This window comes from Portunus trituberculatus, chromosome 6, assembly GCF_017591435.1.
Source record: "Portunus trituberculatus isolate SZX2019 chromosome 6, ASM1759143v1, whole genome shotgun sequence".
Lineage (NCBI taxonomy): Eukaryota > Metazoa > Arthropoda > Malacostraca > Decapoda > Portunidae > Portunus > Portunus trituberculatus.
Genome location: NC_059260.1, coordinates 5,527,363 through 5,546,363, shown reverse-complemented (window position 1 = coordinate 5,546,363; position 19,001 = coordinate 5,527,363). Strand labels below are relative to the sequence as shown.

The 19,001-nt window shown below is 42.4% G+C and overlaps 2 protein-coding genes across 4 annotated transcripts in view; both read left to right on the top strand.

The window, feature by feature from the left end:
• The first annotated feature begins 1,564 nt into the window (after positions 1-1,564).
• Positions 1,565-13,494, top strand: LOC123517711. The gene is made up of 11 exons (XM_045278074.1): positions 1,565-1,572; positions 2,927-3,056; positions 3,693-3,791; positions 6,399-6,516; positions 6,931-7,067; positions 8,249-8,342; positions 9,844-10,073; positions 10,566-10,723; positions 11,524-11,664; positions 12,451-12,584; positions 13,357-13,494. Coding segments are annotated over exons 1-11 (1,344 nt in total). The 5' UTR covers positions 1,565-1,570; the 3' UTR covers positions 13,458-13,494.
• A 1,567-nt stretch (positions 13,495-15,061) lies between these two features.
• LOC123517638 overlaps positions 15,062-19,001 on the top strand; it is a 28,245-nt gene continuing 24,305 nt past the window's right edge. For all 3 annotated transcript variants that reach the window (XM_045278006.1, XM_045277943.1, XM_045277958.1), the window contains exons 1-2: positions 15,062-15,272; positions 15,413-15,465. The gene's annotated coding sequence lies outside the window, so the exon portion shown is untranslated. The remainder of the gene's footprint in view (positions 15,273-15,412; positions 15,466-19,001) is intronic.

Sequence of the window (19,001 nt, the reverse complement as noted above, 5' to 3'; positions counted from 1 at the left end):
GATTTTCTCTCTCTCTCTCTCTCTCTCTCTCTCTCTCTCTCTCTCTCTCTCTCTCTCTCTCTCTCTCTCTCTCTCTCAAGTGGTTACACGTGTACACACACACACATGGATCTGGTTCCCCGTATACACAGGTATGTATGCACAGTGTGTGTGTGTGTGTGTGTGTGTGTGTGTATTGGCATGCATGACAACGTGTGCACAGGAAACAGGAAGTTAGGGGTGTGCGTGATGGTGTGTTTATTTGTTCATTTGTTTGTAAGTTACAGTAATATTCCATCACAGGTAGTAGTAGTAGTAGTAGTAGTAGTAGCTGTTATCATTATTATCATTATCACTCCTGTTACTACTACTACTACTACTACTACTACTACTGTTACCATTGTCATTTTTATTATTACTATCATTATTACTACTATTACCATTATTATTATTATTATTATTATTATTATTATTATTATTACTATTTTTTTTTTTTTTTTTTTTACATTACAAGGGCACTGGCCAAGGGAAAACAGTGTTTGAAAAAAAAAAAAAAATCCCGCTGGTTGCCAGGCCCTGTTTAGAGGAAAGTAGGAGAAAGAAAAAACAAAAAAATCTAAAAGGAGGGTCCAGTTAACGTAAGAGGTGTCTTGACACTCCTCTTTTGAAAGAGTTTAAGTCATAGGCAGGTGGAAATACAGACACAGGTAGAGAGTACCAGAGTTTACCACTACATTGTTATCACTCATTATTATTATTGTCATCGTTATTATCATTACTCTCATAACGTGAGGTGTGTGCGTGATTTGCAATATATGAGCTGTTCTGTCAGGTGTTTTGTGAGTGTGGTGTTCACTCGGGAAAGCCAGGTGTGTGTGTGTGTGTGTGTGTGTGTGTGTGTGAAATCGTGCGAGAGAATAAAAGAAGGAGCAATGAATAATTTAATGGTTCACTGCTCTTCCTTCCTTCCTTCCTTCCTTCCATTCATTCATTCTTTCTTTCTTTCTTCCTTTCTTTAATATCTTCTTCCTCTTCCTTCTCTATGTCGCTTTGTCGTTTATTCTACCTTTTCCTTAATCACTTATTCTCTCTTTATTCTTCCTTCCTTCTTTTCTTCAGTCTTTCTTTCTTCTTTCATTTTTTTCTATTTCCTCTTTCACTTTTTTCTATTTCCTCTCTTCATTCTTTCCATTTATTCTTGTTTCAGTCGTTTTTCCTTCATTGTCTTCCTATTTTCTTTCTCTGCTCCTTCCTTCTGTCATTCCTTCCTTCCTTCTTTCATTTTATTCTTTCCTTCCTTCCTTTCTTTCTTCCTTTCTTCCTTCATTCCTTAAATTCATTCATTCGTTCATTCACAATCCTGAACACAAGATATTAAGAGAGAGAGAGAGAGAGAGAGAGAGAGAGAGAGAGAGAGAGAGGGCGGGGGAGGATGAGGGGGGGAGGTAACATGACAAACTTATATTAGCAGATGACATTTTTCTCAACACTCTTCTTATCTAAAATTTTTCCTCCCCTAAGAGAGAGAGAGAGAGAGGTATATAAGCAGGAACGTTCACTAATCTCAACCTGTTTTCATCACGTTCTTCACATGTACGTAAGCTCTGTGTGTGTGTGTGTGTGTGTGTGTGTGTGTGTGTGTGTAATCTTTTTTTTTCCTATATGCGTTTGTTCCTATCACTGAAAATCTAAATAATTTCACGTTTTCTTTTATTTTTTAAAGATTCCAATATTTACTTGTTTTTCCTCTACTTGGTCACTGAAAACCTCATTAATTCCACGCATTTTCCTTTTTTTTTTTTTTTTTTTTAAGGATTTCACTATTAACTTCATTTTGTGCGTCACGTGTGTCTCCTTCACTGAAAACCTCATTAAACTACAAGAAATTTTCAAAGATTCCAATTCAAACTTTAACAAATGAGCTACTGCGCTACTTACATACAGAAACGTCCCATAGCAAATTCCCAAAGGTTACTTAACTCCTTCAATACAGGGACACATTTTACTTTGAGATTTATTCACGATTAGACCATTTTATTGACATTAGGAAGGCTCTATGGACGTCAGAGAATGATTGGCCACAGTCTTCACTCTTTCAATCCCCCATATAAGTTTCTGAAGCTGTATAGAATCCCCAAATAGTAAGCAGAATGAATATGAAAACGTGTCATGCTACTGAAGTGGCTAACATACTTCACTACTTCACGACAACAAATCCCTCACTTATACACATAATACACACTTTACACTTTTCTCATCTACACCACTTACACAAACATCGATAAGGATTTCACCACGCGCTGCACTATAACCTCTCTCGCTCCAGGTACATAATCTTTTCGTAAACTCCCGAACCAAAGCTATAGATAAAAAAAAAATTAACATACGAGAGATGATGCATTTCCTCCCCTGCGATAAAAACTCCTTCTTGGTAAGCATCAAACGGAGCGCTTTATTCAGAAACACTTTGCTTTCTCACCACGACTATCTTCAAAGGCTACAGAAATAACTAGCGAGGTTTTCAAGAGCGTTTCTCCAGTTACTAATGTAGAAATCTTGTCAATCTACATTTAGAACCTTAAAAACACCTTAAAAAAAACTCGTGTAAATTTAAATAAAGCCTCTTGAAATAGGAGGTGAAGTATAGAAGTGTTGAAGAATATAAGCATCACGTGGTTCTGTTGGTTAGCTAACAAACACCTACACGGTCAGAGTGTAGGTTGGGCTTCCTCACTCGGGGCAACGGTTTCCTAGCGGGTGGGGTTTCAGATAGCCCATAAATTCCCGTAAAAATCCCACATGGTATAAAAATAAGAAAATATATATAAAAAATGAGAAAGGGTGAACCGAGCCCTTTCTGTCTTCCTCCCACTTTTCACAGCTTTACAGACTCACCATACACTTAAACACTTATTTACTTTATTTACTAACGTTTGTCTTCCCCCAGGGGTGTCTCAGGGGTAGCCGTGACCTTGGTGGGGGTGGTGGTGGTGATGGTGGTTGGGGTACAGGGCCACAACACCACGAGGGAACGTCCAGGGTGGCAGCCGCGTCTTGTGGGGTCAACACCTCTGAAAGTAAGGTGGTGGTGGTGGTGGTGGTGGTGGTGGTGGTGGTGGTTGTGTGTTTTGTTATAGTATTTTGTTTTGTCTTTTCCTTTGTTTTTTTTTTATTATCTCTCTCTCTCTCTCTCTCTCTCTCTCTCTCTCTCTCTCTCTCTCTCTCTCTCTCTCTCTCTCTCTCTCTCTCTCTTTTATCTTTGTTTTTTTTTATTCTGTGTGTGTATTTTTGTTTTGTTTTTGTTTACGGTGAGGTGCTGTGGTGTGTGTGTGTGTGTGTGTGTGTGTGTGTGTGTGTGTGTTTTATTTATTCTTTTATCTGTGTTTTTTTTTTCATTTTTCACGTATTTTTTACTTATCCATGCATTTTATCTCATCATTCACTCACTCTCTTACATTTTTCAACATTCTCTCTCTCTCTCTCTCTCTCTCTCTCTCTCTCTCTCTCTCTCTCTCTCTCTCTCTCTCTCTCTCTCTCTCTCTCTCTCTCTCTCACACACACACACACTATTTACACCTTTGAACACTCCATCCTTACACTTCCCTCACCGCTAAACACACTCACAATCTCTCACTCTCTCCCTCTCACCTTTTAAAAGCTACTCTCACTTTACCCACTTTACCTCCCTCTCTCTCTCTCTCTCTCTCTCCCAGCACGCGGCGTTCATTGAGGCATACTTCTCGGAGGATGCAAAGCTGGACTACCAGGATCGTTGGAGCATCTACATCTCCACCTTTGATCCGCTAGGGGGGGTGAGTGTGCTGGCGTGGCGTGGTGTAAGTGGGTAGGTGGGTGAGCCGGGAGGGATAGAGACGAAGAGACGTAGGAGTGGTGTGGCTGAAAGTGTGGGGTGGGTGTTAGTGGATGGGTGTGGAGGTGGAATGGGAGGTTGGGTGTGTGTGTGTGTGTGTGTGTAAGAGGGAAACTGGCAGACCAAGTAAAGGTTCGGAAAAAAGAGGATTGCCTGGCTACTAATCCTTAACGTGTGCTAGTAGTAGTAGTAGTAGTAGTAGTAGTAGTAGTAGTAGTAGTAGTAGTAGTAGTAGTAGTAGTAGTAGTAGTAGTAGTAGTAGTAGTAGTAGTAGTAGTAGTAGTAGTAGTAGTAGTAGTGTGTGTGTGTGTGTGTGTGTGTGTGTCGGGATGGAATGAAGGATATAGAAGCAGTTTGGTAGGGAGAGAAGGGAAAAAAGGAAGGGAAATTGAGGGGAAAAGTAAGTAGTAGGTAATGACACACCCTGAATAGGTTTAACCCCATCAACACTGAGACGCATTTTTACCTTGATTTTTGGCATAATTATTGACGATTTTACTGACATTAGGAAGGGTCTATGGAGCTCAGAAGATTAAAGGCCAGAGTCTTCACTATTTTAACCCCCCCACATAAGTTTTGAAGCTGCATAAAACCACCGAAAAGTAACCAAAATGAATATGAAATCGCGGTTTGATACTGAAGCGGGCGGGCTTTGAGATAGGAGGTACCCGAAAAAGCATCCCGTTTAGCCCAGAAATTCCCGTGAAAAGCCCACATGGTATAAAAAGAAAAGCGCTTAACCTTGAGAAAGACAAAAGACAGGAAGGAATTGGTTCTCCGACAGAGAGGTTGGTGAATGGAATGGACTCAGTGATCAGGTTGTTAGTGTTGAGTCATTTGGGAGCTTTAGAGGAAGATTAGATACATTTATGGATGAGGATGACAGATAAGATAGGAGAGTACGTTTTACAGGACTGCCGTGTGTGTGTGTGTGTGTGTGATTCACCTCGGTCGCCTGCTGGTCACCCAGCCAATCTTCCCCATTACGGAGCGAGCTCAGAGCTCATAGACCGATCTTCGGGTAGGACTGAGACCACAACACACTCCACACACCGGAAAAGCCAGGCCACAACACCTCCAGTTACATCCCGTACCTATTTACTGCTAGGTGAACACACCCCACACATTAAGAGCCGCGCCCATTTGCCTCGCCGCTTACCGGGATTCGAACCCAGCCCTCTCGATTGTGAGTCGAGCGTGGTAACCACTACACTACGTGGTGTGTGTGTGTGTGTGTGTGTGTGTGTGTGTCTGATAGCTTGTTTCACCAACCTTTTTTTTTTGTGTGTTCTTTTGATAGTGAGTTTTTAAAAGATTAGTGAGATGTAAGGATGAAGATAAAGATGAAAGTGGGCGTATTTCGTGAAGGTCTGAGAGAAGCTACCTCATTAAGCTCTATGTGAAGTAACACGGATTTTTTATTTTATTTTATTTTTTTCCTTTCCTTTACGTTTATAGTGGCAGAAGATAGTCTTGAGAACGTCTTTCCCATACTTCTATTACTATCAAAAGACTCTAATTGAAGTGACACGAGGTTTTTTTCTTTCTTTTACGGTTTCAGTGACAGATTAGCAAGATTTCTACATTACTAACGAGAAAAAGCACTCTTGAGGAACACTTCTGCTTAAAAAAGATATTAGACAAATTGACGGATGAGGATAGAATGAAATTAGGCCTATATAATGTAGGAAGTGCCACCTGTAGGCCTAATGGCTTTCTGCACCAACCTTCAGTACTGGAACACACTTTTACCATAAGTTTGTGTATGATTAGATTTGATTTACATTAGGAAGTGTCTATGGAGGTAAAAAGATTAATGGTCAGAGTCTTTACAATTTTAATCCCCACATACTGTAAGTTTCTGAAGTTGCATGAAATCACCAAATAGTAACGTGTCTTGGTACTGAAGGGGTTAGTAGTAGGAAGAAGTTTCAACCTCTTCAGTATTGGGACACATTTTTACCATGATATTGAGTAGGATTAAACGATAATATTGACATTAGGAAGGGTCTATGGAGGTCAGAAGTTTAATGGCCAGAGTTTTCACTATTTTAATCCCCACGTAAGTTTCTGAAGCTGTACAAAATCACCAAATAGTAACTAGAATGAATATGAAAACGTGTCCTGATACTGAAAGGGTTAAGAGAAGATAAGACAGTTTTTTTTCCCTTTTATAGCACGATTTTTTAATGTAGGGGGGGAAAAACCGGCCAAGAGCAACAAAACCTCTTCAGTATCATGACTCGCTTTCATGTTCCTCTACTTACTATTTGGTGATTTTTGTACAGCTTCAGATACTTATGTTGGGATTAGAATAGTGAGGACTTTGGCCATTAATCTTCTGACCTCCACAGACCCTTCCCAATCTAAACAAACTCGTCCAATCATACCCAAAACTCATGGTAAAAAAAATACGTTCCGGTGCTGAAGGGGTTAAAATGAAGACCCACTGTGTTGTCTGTCCCCGAAGTAGGTCTAAACAGTGTAGGGAGTGACCACGTGTAGGTTTGACGGCTTCCTGAACCCTTCCTTGCGTTGGTGCGGCCAGACAGACGAGGTGTACCGGGTGAGGTCCCCTGGCCGCCACATGGACAACCCCTCAGCATGGACCGTGGAGGTGATGGACAACTCTGCCGTCTGGCCCAACAACCCCGACCACCTGCCCAGTGAGAAGTGTTTGCCTGACTGCTGGACCGTGTGACTGTTTGACTGGTTGTGTTGCTGTTTGACTGTTTTTTGTGTTACATGACTGTTTGACTGTTTGTTGTGTTGCTGCGTGACTGTTTGACTGTTTGTGTTGTTGTTTGACCGTTTTAATGAATTAAGGATTGGTTGCTTGATTGACTAACTGACTAACTGACAGGGAGGAGTGAAGGAAAATGTAGAAGGGAAGGTAGAACATTCCACCCCAAACTTCACAAATTGAATTACCTAACCACAAACCACCTCATCAGGACCAGAGAGAGAGAGAGAGAGAGAGAGAGAGAGAGAGAGAGAGAGAGAGAGAGAGACTAATTATTTTCTGTGTTCATTACTAACCAACCTACCAACTACCCCTCCTCCATCCCCTCCTTCTGCAGGCTCCGTGGCAGGCGCTGAGGGCGTGGTATGGACTTCAGGCTTCCTTGTGCCCGGGAAAGGTGACGGCCAGCTGCAGATGTACCAGACAGGGAAGGATCCGATGCCCCCAGCTGTGGACATTGCCTCCTTATCTACTGTACGTTATGAAGCTTGTGTTGTGTTGTGTTGTGGTGTGGTGTGGTGTGGTGTGGAGTGGTGTGGTGTTGTGTTGTGTTGTGTGTTGTGTTGTGGTGTGTTGTGTTGTGGTGTGTTGTGTTGTGGTGTGGTGTGTTGTGTCCTGGGTTAGTCTTAGGTATTCTGAAACACATCTACTCTACAACACTTGAGCTCTACATGAAGTGACACGGTTTTTTTTTTTTTTACTTTCATTTTTTTTTTTTTCACGTTTGTAGTGACGGATTGACAAGATTTCTACGTTACTAACAGGAGAAATAGGCTTGAGAACTTCTGCTCCGTACTTTCACTTCTTTCAAAAAAAATTCTTGTTGAAATGACGCGGTTCTTAAGGATGTTTTCTATACGATTCTACTTTCAGATTAGCAAGATTTCTAGATGACAAACAAGGAAAAATAATCTTGAGGAACATATCTACTCTTAAAAGGCTTTAAATGAAGTGACACGGATTTTCAAGACTGTTTAGAAGGTTTTAGTGACATTAGCAAGATTTCTACATTTAAAAACAAGAAACACACTCTTGGAAATTCGTCTGACACGGATTTCTAAGACTGTTTAGAAGGTTTTAGTGACATTAGCGAGGTTTCTACATTTAAAAACAAGAAAAACACTTGGAAATTCATCTGCTCATCTGTGTGGCCTTTAAAAACATTAGTGGTGAGAGAACAAACCGGTTTTTCAATACCAGCTTTAGAGTTTTCAAGGTTTTTTTTTTGTAATGGTTTGACAGACTACAGTGGGTGTTGCAAGTCATGTACTACGCTGCTTCAGGTTCATTGTCTTCAGGTTGTTTTTGTTTCTCAGCTGCGTCAGAGAGAGAGAGAGAGAGAGAGAGAGATAGGAGAAGAGAGGAGAGGAGAGGAGAGGAGAGGAGGGGAGAGGACAGGAGAGGGGAAGAGAAGAGAAGAGAAGAGAAGAGAAGAGAGAGGAGAGGAGAGGAGAGGAGAGGGGGAGGGGAGTAGAGAATAGAAGAGAAGAGAAGAGATGAAAAGAGAAGAGAGGATAGGGGGGAGGGGAATAGGCACGTTTTATATAAGAACTTCCTGTACCAACTCTTGTGTCCTTGTTCTTGTGTTGCCTTGTGGTTCATGAGGTGGTCCATTAATTCACTGGTTCACTGGTTCACTGGTTCACGTCCCGCAGAACACGTGGTCATATCACCGAGTGGTGTGGAAGGACATGGATCTGGATGGTGACCTGGATGCACTCACTGCTCGCTTCCACCAGCCCCTTCTTGGTGGGTCTCTCTCTCTCTCTCTCTCTCTCTCTCTCTCTCTCTCTGGGTTTCACTTTCCCTTCCTTAATTACGTTATCCGCTCCTCCTCCTGCTCCTTCTCCTCCTCCTCCTCCTCCTCCTCCTCCTCCTCCTCCTCCTCCTCCTCCTCCTCCTCCTCCTCCTTTCTTCTCCTTTGTTATATTATATTTTTCTTTTACGTTTGTCTCCGCGGACCGACTCTCTCTCTCTCTCTCTCTCTCTCTCTCTCTCTCTCTCTCTCTCTCTCTCTCTCTCTCTCTCTCTCTCTCTCTCTCTCTCTCTCTCTAAGTCACTCTCTCTCATTCCTCTCCGTCTCATTCTTTCTCTCCGCCGTCACTCTATCATTGCCTCTTTCTCTCCATCCCTCCTTCCTCCTTCCTTCCTTCCTTCCTTCCTTCCTTTTATCCTTCCTTCTCACACCTTAAGTCACTTCCCACTCTCTCTTCTATTCTCTTTTATCTTTCTTTACTCTTTGTTTCTTTCAATTGACTTTATTTTCTCTCTCTCTCTCTCTTTATCTCTTTATCATTCTATTATCTCTCTTTCTCGTTTCATGTCATTGTTCATTACATCTATTTTCTCGTTATCTCTCTCTCTCTCTCTCTCTCTCTCTCTCTCTCTCTCTCTCTCTCTCTCTCTCTCTCTCTCTCTCTCTCTCTCTCTCTCTCTCTCTCTCTCTCTCTCTCTCTCTCTCTCTCTCTCTCTCGTCTTTGTCTCTTTTGTTATATTGTGAGAAGTGTTGTTTTTTTTTCAGTTTGTCATCAAGTTTGTTTTCTTCCTCCCTCTCTCTTCCTTTGTCTTATTTTTCTACTTATTTTTCATTTTTTCCCTTGTTTCCCCTTGTCTCATATCGATGTAACCCAATCTCACCTTACCTTCCTCACCTTAACTGCCTCACCTCACCTTACATTACCTTACCCAACGCTTCTTTGACCTTACCTGTTCTTACCTAACTCCACCATACCTTTCCTCACCTCACCCAACCTAACCTAACCTAACGTAGCCAAATTTAATCTAACTAACATTTACCTTATCTTATCTTATCTACCCTAACCTAATTTACTTTCACCCGTATTTAGAAACGCTTTGCTCTCTTATTAAGACTGTTTTCAAAGGCTCTAGTTGAAGGTACTCATGTTTTTAAGGGTATTTTTATGATTCTGGTGATGGATAAGCGAAATTTCAAGTCGATCATAAGGAGAAACTGTCTTGAAAACCCGACTAGTTGTCTATGAGGGACTTGAAAGATTGTTGTGGTGAGAATGTAGGGTGTTTCTGAATATGGCCGTTTATCTCACCTTATCTTACCTTAATTTAACATATCTAAAACCTAATCTAACTTTATTTTATCTTATCTAACCTCACCTCGCCAAACATCACCTTTCTTTCTTCATTAATCTAACATAATCCAAACTTAATCTAACTTCACCTCATCTTCACCTAACCTAGCCAAACATCACCTTTCTTTGTCCCTTTCCGCCAGGCTCGACCAAGAAGGAGTTAGTGTGGCTTGAGAACGAGGGACAGGGGTTCGTTGAGGGTTGGATGCAGCACGTGATAGCGAACGACGGGCCTGACGTGTCCTTTGCGACTGTCAAGCTGTCAGCGGGCGGGAGGGACTTTGACTGCCTCGTGATTGGTGAGTTCTTCAATGAGCGCACCTCGATCTACTGGACGGAGAGTGAAGAGGGAAGCTGGGCCGATCCTAACCTGGTGAGTAGAGAGAGAGAGAGAGAGAGAAAAGAGAGACAAAGAAAGAGACAAAGAGAGAGACAGAGACAGAGAAACAAAGACAGAGAGAGCCAGACAGAGAGGTACAAAGAGAGTGTGTGCGTTACCTATTCATTTCCTTAATAAATCGCACAATAGAAGAACAGCAACACACCAACGCACACTGATCCTCGTCTTCCAACACACCTAAACATTTCCCCGCAGCTAAAATCGGTGCGTTGTTATACTGCTGACGTTACTGTGGTTGTGAGTCTTTTTGATATCTAAAACGTACTGTAACTTTACCTTATCTTATCTAACCAAACCTATTTAGAAACGCTTTGCCCTATTATTAAGACTGTTTTCAAAGGCTCTAGTTGAAGATACTCATGTTTTTAAGGGTATTTTTAAGGTTCTGGTGATGGATTAGCAAGATTTCTAGTTGATCATAAGAACTGTCTTGAAAACCCTTATAGTTGTCTCTTCACCCGCCAGATAAGGTCACGAGTCATCAACGAGGAGGCTGGCCAGGTGTTTGATGTGCTGGTGGATGACTTTAACAGGGACGGCACGCTGGAGTTCATAGCCACAGAATACAGGAAGGATCTGGGAGTGGGTCAAGCTACCATTTACCTGTTCCCCGAGGATTTCAGGTGAGGTAATGGTAGGGACAGGTGTGTGTGTGTGTGTGTGTGTGTGTGTGTGTGTGTGTGTGTGTGTGTGTGTGTTGTTGTTTCGTTTTTACTTATTTTATTCTTGGCAATCACCATTACCACTAAAATCATTCACACACACACACACACACACACACACACACACACACACACACACACACACACACACACACGGCCCGGTAGCTCAGTGGTTAGAGCGCTGGCTTCACAAGCCAGAGGACCGGGGTTCGATTCCCCGGCCGGGTGGAGATATTTGGGTGAGTCTCCTTTGACGTGTAGGTGGTGTTCACCTAGCAGTGAGTAGGTACGGGATGTAAATGGAGGAGTTGTGACCTTGTTGTCCCGGTGTGTGGTGTGTGCCTGGTCTCAGACCTATCCGAAGATCGGAAACAATGAGCTCTGAGCTCGTTCCGTAGGGTAACGTCTGGCTGTCTCGTCAGAGACTGCAGCAGATCAAACAGTGAATTACACACACACACACACACACACACTCATATTTTCTCATTTCATTATTGATTTTCTCCTCCTGACCTCTTCTTCTTCTTCCTTCTACTCCTCCTCCTCCTCCTCTTCTCCTCCTCCTCCTCCTCCTCCTCCTCCTCCTCCTCCTCCTCCTCCTCCTCCTCCTCCTCCTCCTCCTCCTTCAGTACCACCGCAGTCACCCTTCCACACCACACTCTTCCACCTCCACCAACACACACACACACACACACACACACACACACACACACACACACACACACACACACACGCTCCTTCACTCTCTCACTCCTCGACAGAACCGATGATTTCACACATTTCAAGATTGCGGACAGCTTTCGGCCTAACCAGATCCTTGGCGCCCAGACCATGTCCCCAGGATCCCCAAAGTCCTTCTATCCTACGGCGGAGTTTGCGGCAGGACTAGCAGAGGACGGACTGTAAGTACACACACACACACACACACACACACACACACACACACACACACACACACACACACACACACACATTTAAGCCTCTCATTGTTGTTTGGGATTTTATTTTTTGTGTTTTTTACAAGCATATATTTGCTTTTTATCTATTTATTCATTGATATATGTATCTACTTCTTTTTGTTGTGTTAAGGAAGGTGGCCAAGAGAGAGAGAGAGAGAGAGAGAGAGAGAGAGAGAGAGAGAGAGAGAGAGAGAGAGAGAGAGAGAGAGAGAGAGAGAGAGAGAGATGGACGATTTAAAAGGGATTAATTTACGTAATATTGAAGATGTCTCAACAATCTTCTTTTCTGTGTGTGTGTGTGTGTGTGTGTGTGTGTGTGTGTGTGTGTGTGTGTATCTAATTACCTATGCTTCTCTACCTATTTACCTACCTATCTATCTATTTATCTATCTTCCTATCTATCTATTTATCTATCTATCCAATCTATGTCACTACCTACCTACTCATTTATCTATCTGTCTATCAATCTATCTGCCAATCAACTAAACATTTAATCTACCTACCCACACATCTATCTGTCTATCTTCTTATCTATCCATCTATCTATCTATCTATCTATCCAATCTATCGTACTCCCTACTTACTCATTTATCTATCCATCTTTCAATCTATCTGCCAATCAACTTAACAATTAATCTATTTACCCACCCATCTATCTACCCAAACACAGATTCACCTTTACTCACCTCCTCCTCTCTCTTTCTCCCTCCCATCCTCCTCTCCCCCAAGCCCCCACAAACCCTACATCCTTCTCTCCGGAGACGATGACGGGAGAATGTACGTTTTGTTCCCTAATTCTGATGCACGAGATGATTGGGTGTACCAGAAGCACATCCTCATTGACACGGAGAAGACAACGATCGGTGAGTGTGTGTGTGTGTGTGTGTGTGTGTGTGTGTGTGTGTGTGTGTGTGTGTGTGTTTTTTTTTTCTCTCTTTTCGATTTGTGTTGATGCGTTTCGTGTGGTTTTCTTCTTTTTCTTTTCTTTTCTTTTTTTTTCTTTTTCTTGTCTTATTTCGGCCATTTATTTTACCTTTACTTTATTTTGTGCATGTATTTTGTTTACCAGTTTGTTATTTTCCTTTGATTTCTGTTTCTTCATCAATCTGTCAATCTGTCTCTTTCTCTCTTCCTTTTCCTTTTATATATATTTTTTTCCCCTTCACTACATTATTTTCATTTACTTTCTTTATTCTCTTTACTTATTCACTGATTTCTGTTTATTTCATTCGTTTATTTTATTTAGATTTGTTTTCTCACTTATTTATGTATTGATCCACAAATCTCATTTAATTCATTTGACTTAAGTATATTTATTAGTTTACTTATCCATTAATTTATGCATTATTTTGTTTCTGTTTATTTTGATTTAATTTTCTTAACTATTTATTCATTCTGAAATCTATAATTTATGTTATCCATCTATTTCATTCTTATTCACTTACCTTCTTCATTAGTCTGTCTATTCATTTATTTAATGCAACATTTTATTCATTTGTTGTAGTTTTATCACTAAATTCACTTACTCGTCTATTTACACCAATTACTTAAACATGATTTTATTTGTCTATTTTATTTTTACTATTTACTTATCTGCTATATTTTCATCACCACCACCACCACCACCACCACCAGGCAAGATGGCGCATGGTGATTTCGATGGTGACGGCTTTGAGGATGTGGTGGTGGCAGGGTATTCCATAGGTCAGCTCTATCTCTTCACCTACAGTCCCTAGAAACACCGGAGGCTCTTCCTTAACTAACCTGATCCTACCAAAACAAACTTAGCCTAACCTCTCCTTCTATTGTAATCTTGCAGTCCTTAGGTGTGTCTCCCAACCTGTAGTACGCATTCTTGCCTCACCTTCTATTGTAATCTTGCAGTCCTTAGATGTGGCTCCAACCTGTAGAACGCTAGTGGTATGTGAAGGCCTTCCAGGTGGCACATGAGCACTTTCACTTTCGAGATTATATACGATTTTTAGTTGTTCATTTAATTTCTTAGAGAGAAAAAAAAAAAAAATATATATATATATATATATATATATATATATATATATATATATATATATATATATATATATATATATATATATTGCCTTACACAAGATAATCTGGCATCGATCCGCTGGTGGAGAGGAAACAGATGCATCCCTCGCATTAAATTGAGTTGTGTTCCTTGTTGTTAGTTCATTTGTGTGTTCTACTTGTGAATAAAATTATATTTGCTGGAATTGAGTTTTTCTGGAACCAGGTGGTACACGTTGGCTGTACAAGACCGTCAAGTGGCACTCGCTCATGAAAAGTTTGGGGACCACTGCCTTAGAACCATAATCGTTGTGTCTTTGCTTGTTTTAGAACCTTTAATTTTGAAATTACATTCCTTAGAACCGTTGCGGCCTCCAGAACGAATAAATAAATGCATGTTTTTTCTATTTATTTTCAATACTAGATAAAGTCTTATACTACTACTACTACTACTACTACTACTACTACTACTACTACAACAACAACAACAACAACAACAACAACAACAACAACAACTACTACTACTACTACTACTACTACTACTACTACTACTACTACTACTACAACAACAACAACAACAACAACAACAACAACAACAACAACAACAACAACTACTACTACTACTACTACTACTACTACTACTACTACTATTACTAATGATAATAATAATAATAATGATAATAAAAATAATAATAATAATAATAATAATAGTAATAATAATTTACAAATATATGCCACAAACTGTTAGATAAGCGGTCACATGTGCACTGAGCCTCGGCTTCCCGTGGAATAAAAGTGTTTCATTCAAAATAGTGAATGTAACGTGAAATCAAAGTATTCAGAAGGATTCTACTCGCTTAAAGAAACTTTTCCCCAAAGAATCTCTATAGAGAAACGTTTAGTTGATTTAATAAACTGTTACGATGATATTTGAAAGAGTGGAAGTCAGAGTTGGTGATAACAAAGGCAATATAGTATTTAATGTAAAGAAACATTTAATGAAAAGTACACAGATGAATAGAAAACTAGAAATGTTACTCTACTTAATAATGAAGGAAGGATAGGATACAGTATCAGCACAAATAATGTCAGAAAATATTGTTCATACTGAGTTTCTTTACATATATATAACATCACTTGAAGAGAAAGTAAAACTTGATAAGTATCTTCATTACTCTGTCCTTTATTACAAAGAAGCTTAACTTAATTGTTTTTAATCACTTAACGTTGAGTGAGACGCTTCGAGTCCCTCAACACTGATTCAAACCCAACTGAGTCGCGTGAGGCCAGCCACTAAGCGTGTGGGCAGACACTGACCAGCCCTGGTGTCGACAACAGTCACAACACCTCTGTACGAGAACTTGGTGGATTAATCTCTTTATCACAGTGCTGCTGCCTGTCTACGCACCACGGACAGCCCACGGCTCGGTGAAGTACTCCTCCCTTCGCGTCTGTGTCGAGTGTGGCTCTGCAACTGAGGCGTTGGGTGTGGCAGGAGACGGTTCGGCACTTCCATTTAACATGTACGTGTCGTTACGAAGCAGGACCATATCAATCCATACGTTAAATTGCTATATGGTTTACCTCAATACAATTAAGTTGTATACAGCTGATCCATACTAGTTGAGGTCAATAGTTTGATCAAGCTTGTTCTGTTTTACAGTCGATCGAAGTTCCGCCACACGTGGACCAGGACCAACACCTGCCGCTGGTCTGGTAAGTCGTCAGTTGCTTCTATCATTTCTTGATTTTCCACAATTAGGTATTTATTTTTTGTTCTTCCAACCGGATCGTGGTTGTGTGGATTACTGTGTGTATCGAATTATTACCGGAGGACACTCAAGTCCCCAGGTACATGGCCGCTCTTACAGCAACCAAATTTTTACGTATTCGGGAAGTAAATGCTAGAAAATGATAGATGTATGGGAACGTCCAAGGTTATGTAACATACGTAAACAAAGATATGACTTGGCGATCGTTATTTTAGGAGGAAACGATGTTAGTAATCCTAAGATAGTAATACAGAGGCCAGAGTATCGTTAACATCGCTGAACACTTGGTAGTCAAATAACAAAATGTAATAACAGCTGGAACCACGTGATTATTCAAGCAATAATCGACTTGAAGTGTGTCCAACCTATGATCACATTGCTCTAACACTAAGAAATAGATAAATAAACGAGACTATTTAAAGCAGAAATATTCACCAGAAGATTTTTTTCTGGAGGGCATGGGAGGGAAGCAATGCACTTCGTAACAGTGACAAATCGTATTGCTTTGAAGTTACAAAGCTGCAGGATATCTCACAATAGATTGAGTTTTCATACCGACTTAAAATGATTGCCTCAAATCATTGTTAGCGTTCTGCACGAGCCTACAAGGACCACGCAACGAGAGCAATTTACGAGTAACAACTTGAAGGCAGTGATTTCGAGTGACCGAGTGACGATGTTGATATAGATGAAATAGAAAGTTTCCATTACTCAAAATCAAAATAGCCTGGATATGAACGAGCCTATATGAGATGGGAAACCGCCTCATTATCTAAGGATACTGAACATATTTGAGCTCGATTCAACAGAATATTATGAAGTTAAGACAACTGTCACAGTCATCTGGTGAACTTTTAAAACATTTATAAGAAATATCCGCCACTGACTGACTGACTGACTGACTGGGGTGAGGGAGTGAAGGGCTTATATTTCCCCCCATCCCGTGCGCCCTAATCTTTCTCGTGAGTCTGTGATGCGGTACCTTATGAAATGCTTTAGTAAAATGTAGGTATAGGATGTGATAACTATGAATGAAGTGTTGTCGGGCGGTGTCTCGCTGCACTGTTGCGCCACACCGCCACTGCAGTGACAGTTTTAGTTAGAGTGACAAGACGGTTGTTTGTGTGATTGTAGTGATATATCAACAACATTTGTACATTACTGATAGGAGAAAGACTCTTGAAAATGTTCCCCATTGTCATGAAAGGAAAGCGCTTGAGAATATTGTACTAGTTATAATGAGATTTGTTGAATAGAGAGTGAGAGACCTAACCTAACCTAACCTAACCTATCCTATCCTATCCTATCCTAAGCTATCCTAACCTATCCTATCCTAACCTAACCTAACCTAACCTAACCTATCCTATCCTATCCTAAGCTAACCTAACCTAACCTATCCAGTCCTAACCTAACCTAAAGACTACGAGTGTCACCAGCCACCACCTGAAGGTGTGATGGGTGGTGGCCTGTGTGGCGGTGACGGTGTGGTGTAGCGTGTGGTGACCCTCCTTGAGTGGTGGTCGGTGTGGTGTGTCGTGATGGTGTTCCGTGGCAGTAGACTCACAACCACTCCAGGGTCACGTGGTACATAACAAAGGTGAAGGCCATGGCCTGCGCACACCGCAGCAGGCTGTTCACTAGGGCCCTGCCACCCCACGGGATGCCCTTCCCCTGCTTGGATGGGGACGGAATGGAAGGCTGCAAAACATCAGAGGACTTCCCACGGGGCTCTACCCTCCTGTGGCGGAGCTGGACCTGGGGAGCGGCCCACATCTGGCCATCCCCGAGGTCACGGTGTACGACCTCGGGGGTCTCGCCAGTCTGAGGAACAAGTTCCCTTTCCTGAGAAGACTGGCGTTGGGGAGCGGCTCACCTCTGGCCATCCCCAAGGTCACGGTGTACGACCTCTTGTGTCAGGCTGGCCACGATCTCGTCAGCCTGAGAAATGTGTTTGCTGCCGGGGCTGGGCCTGGGAGTGGCCTGCCTCCGGCCATCCCCAAGGTCCATCAGGGTGACCTTGGGGGTGAGGACACAGTACGTGACCTCAGTGATCAGGCTGGCTCCAGAGTTGGTGTACACAGCGTATGGAGGCAGGATGAGCTGGATTTCACCAGCCTGGGGGGGCAGGCTGGCGTGCTGCTCAGTCTTTGGTGGTTCCTGCTTGGCCTCCTTGGTTGTCCTTGGCTCGTCCAGGAGCATTCTGCTGTAGAACACGGCGACAGGGGCTTGATCTTGGGCCCCGCCAGCGCCGCCTGCTGCATCCCCAGCCTTGAGGCTGAAGAAGAGCGCAGAGCGGCGCCCGATCTTGTTTGTTTTGAGTCCCGCCAGCAGGTCGGCCAGCGGGATCTCACGGCGGGCCACGAGAGTCTCTCCCGCCAGGATGTCCACCCTGACGGGCGTGGCGCCGTCCTTCTTGGCGACCTTCCCAACGGCCACCAAGGCCCTGTGGGCAGACCTGTGCTGGCCTGCCCCGTCCCCCGCGCTGGGGAAGCTGAAGTCCCCCAGCAGGCGCCGGCCTCCTTTGCCTCTGCTGCGGGGCAGACAGAGGGTGAGGCGGTCGGCGCCGCCACACTGGCCCACCACCTCCAGGTGGGCCGACACTTTGAGAGTGCTGCAGTGCTGACCCATCGCTCCAATCACTTTATCTTCTTGTTTTATTTTCTTCACTTTGATATGAATTGAAATGTTTCCTCGGAGCAGTTTTGTCAAAATGTGCTGAAACCAGATGGCGCCTCAACCGCCGCCGCCGTCATTCACTTACTCTCTCTCACTCACTCACTCACTCATTTACTGAAAAAAAAACACTGAACAGTAGCAGTAGGAGCAGCAGGAGGAGGAGGAGGAGGAGGAGTAGTAGTAGTAGTAGTAGTAGTAGAAAATTTTACATGACAAATATATAAATGAATAAATAAAATTAAATAGAACACCCCAAACAAACAAAACACACACACACACACACACACACACACACACACACACACACACACACACACACACACACACACAAAATCACTGTATGCAAGTGTATGTGTGTGGGGGGGGGCCCCGGCTATACAAAGGGCGCCACATGTTGCAGGAATGGGTCTGGTTTTATGAGGGTAAAGCGATAGTTTTTAGGTGTCTGTCTGCGTGAGTGTTGCCGCGTGATGGCTTATGCTGGGCTCACACTACACATTTTTTTTTTTTTTTTTTTTTTTTTTTACTACACCCCCGACGGTCGTACAGGCCAGTTTTCTGCGATTGCATGCGGCTGTCGTAATAATTGGGAGCATTTCATTGCAAGAAGGACACGCAAAACGAAGGACTTCCATCTTCGTGGGTGTCTGAAGGTGGATGTTTACTCCTTGTGTCGGAGGCGGCTCCTCCATATTCATGTCCCAATGGGCCAGCGATGTTTGGGACATCATACCCATCATGCCCTTCCTGTCTCATCGTCTTCGGTGAGTAAACCATCCTGAGAGCACAGTGTGAACTGGAGCT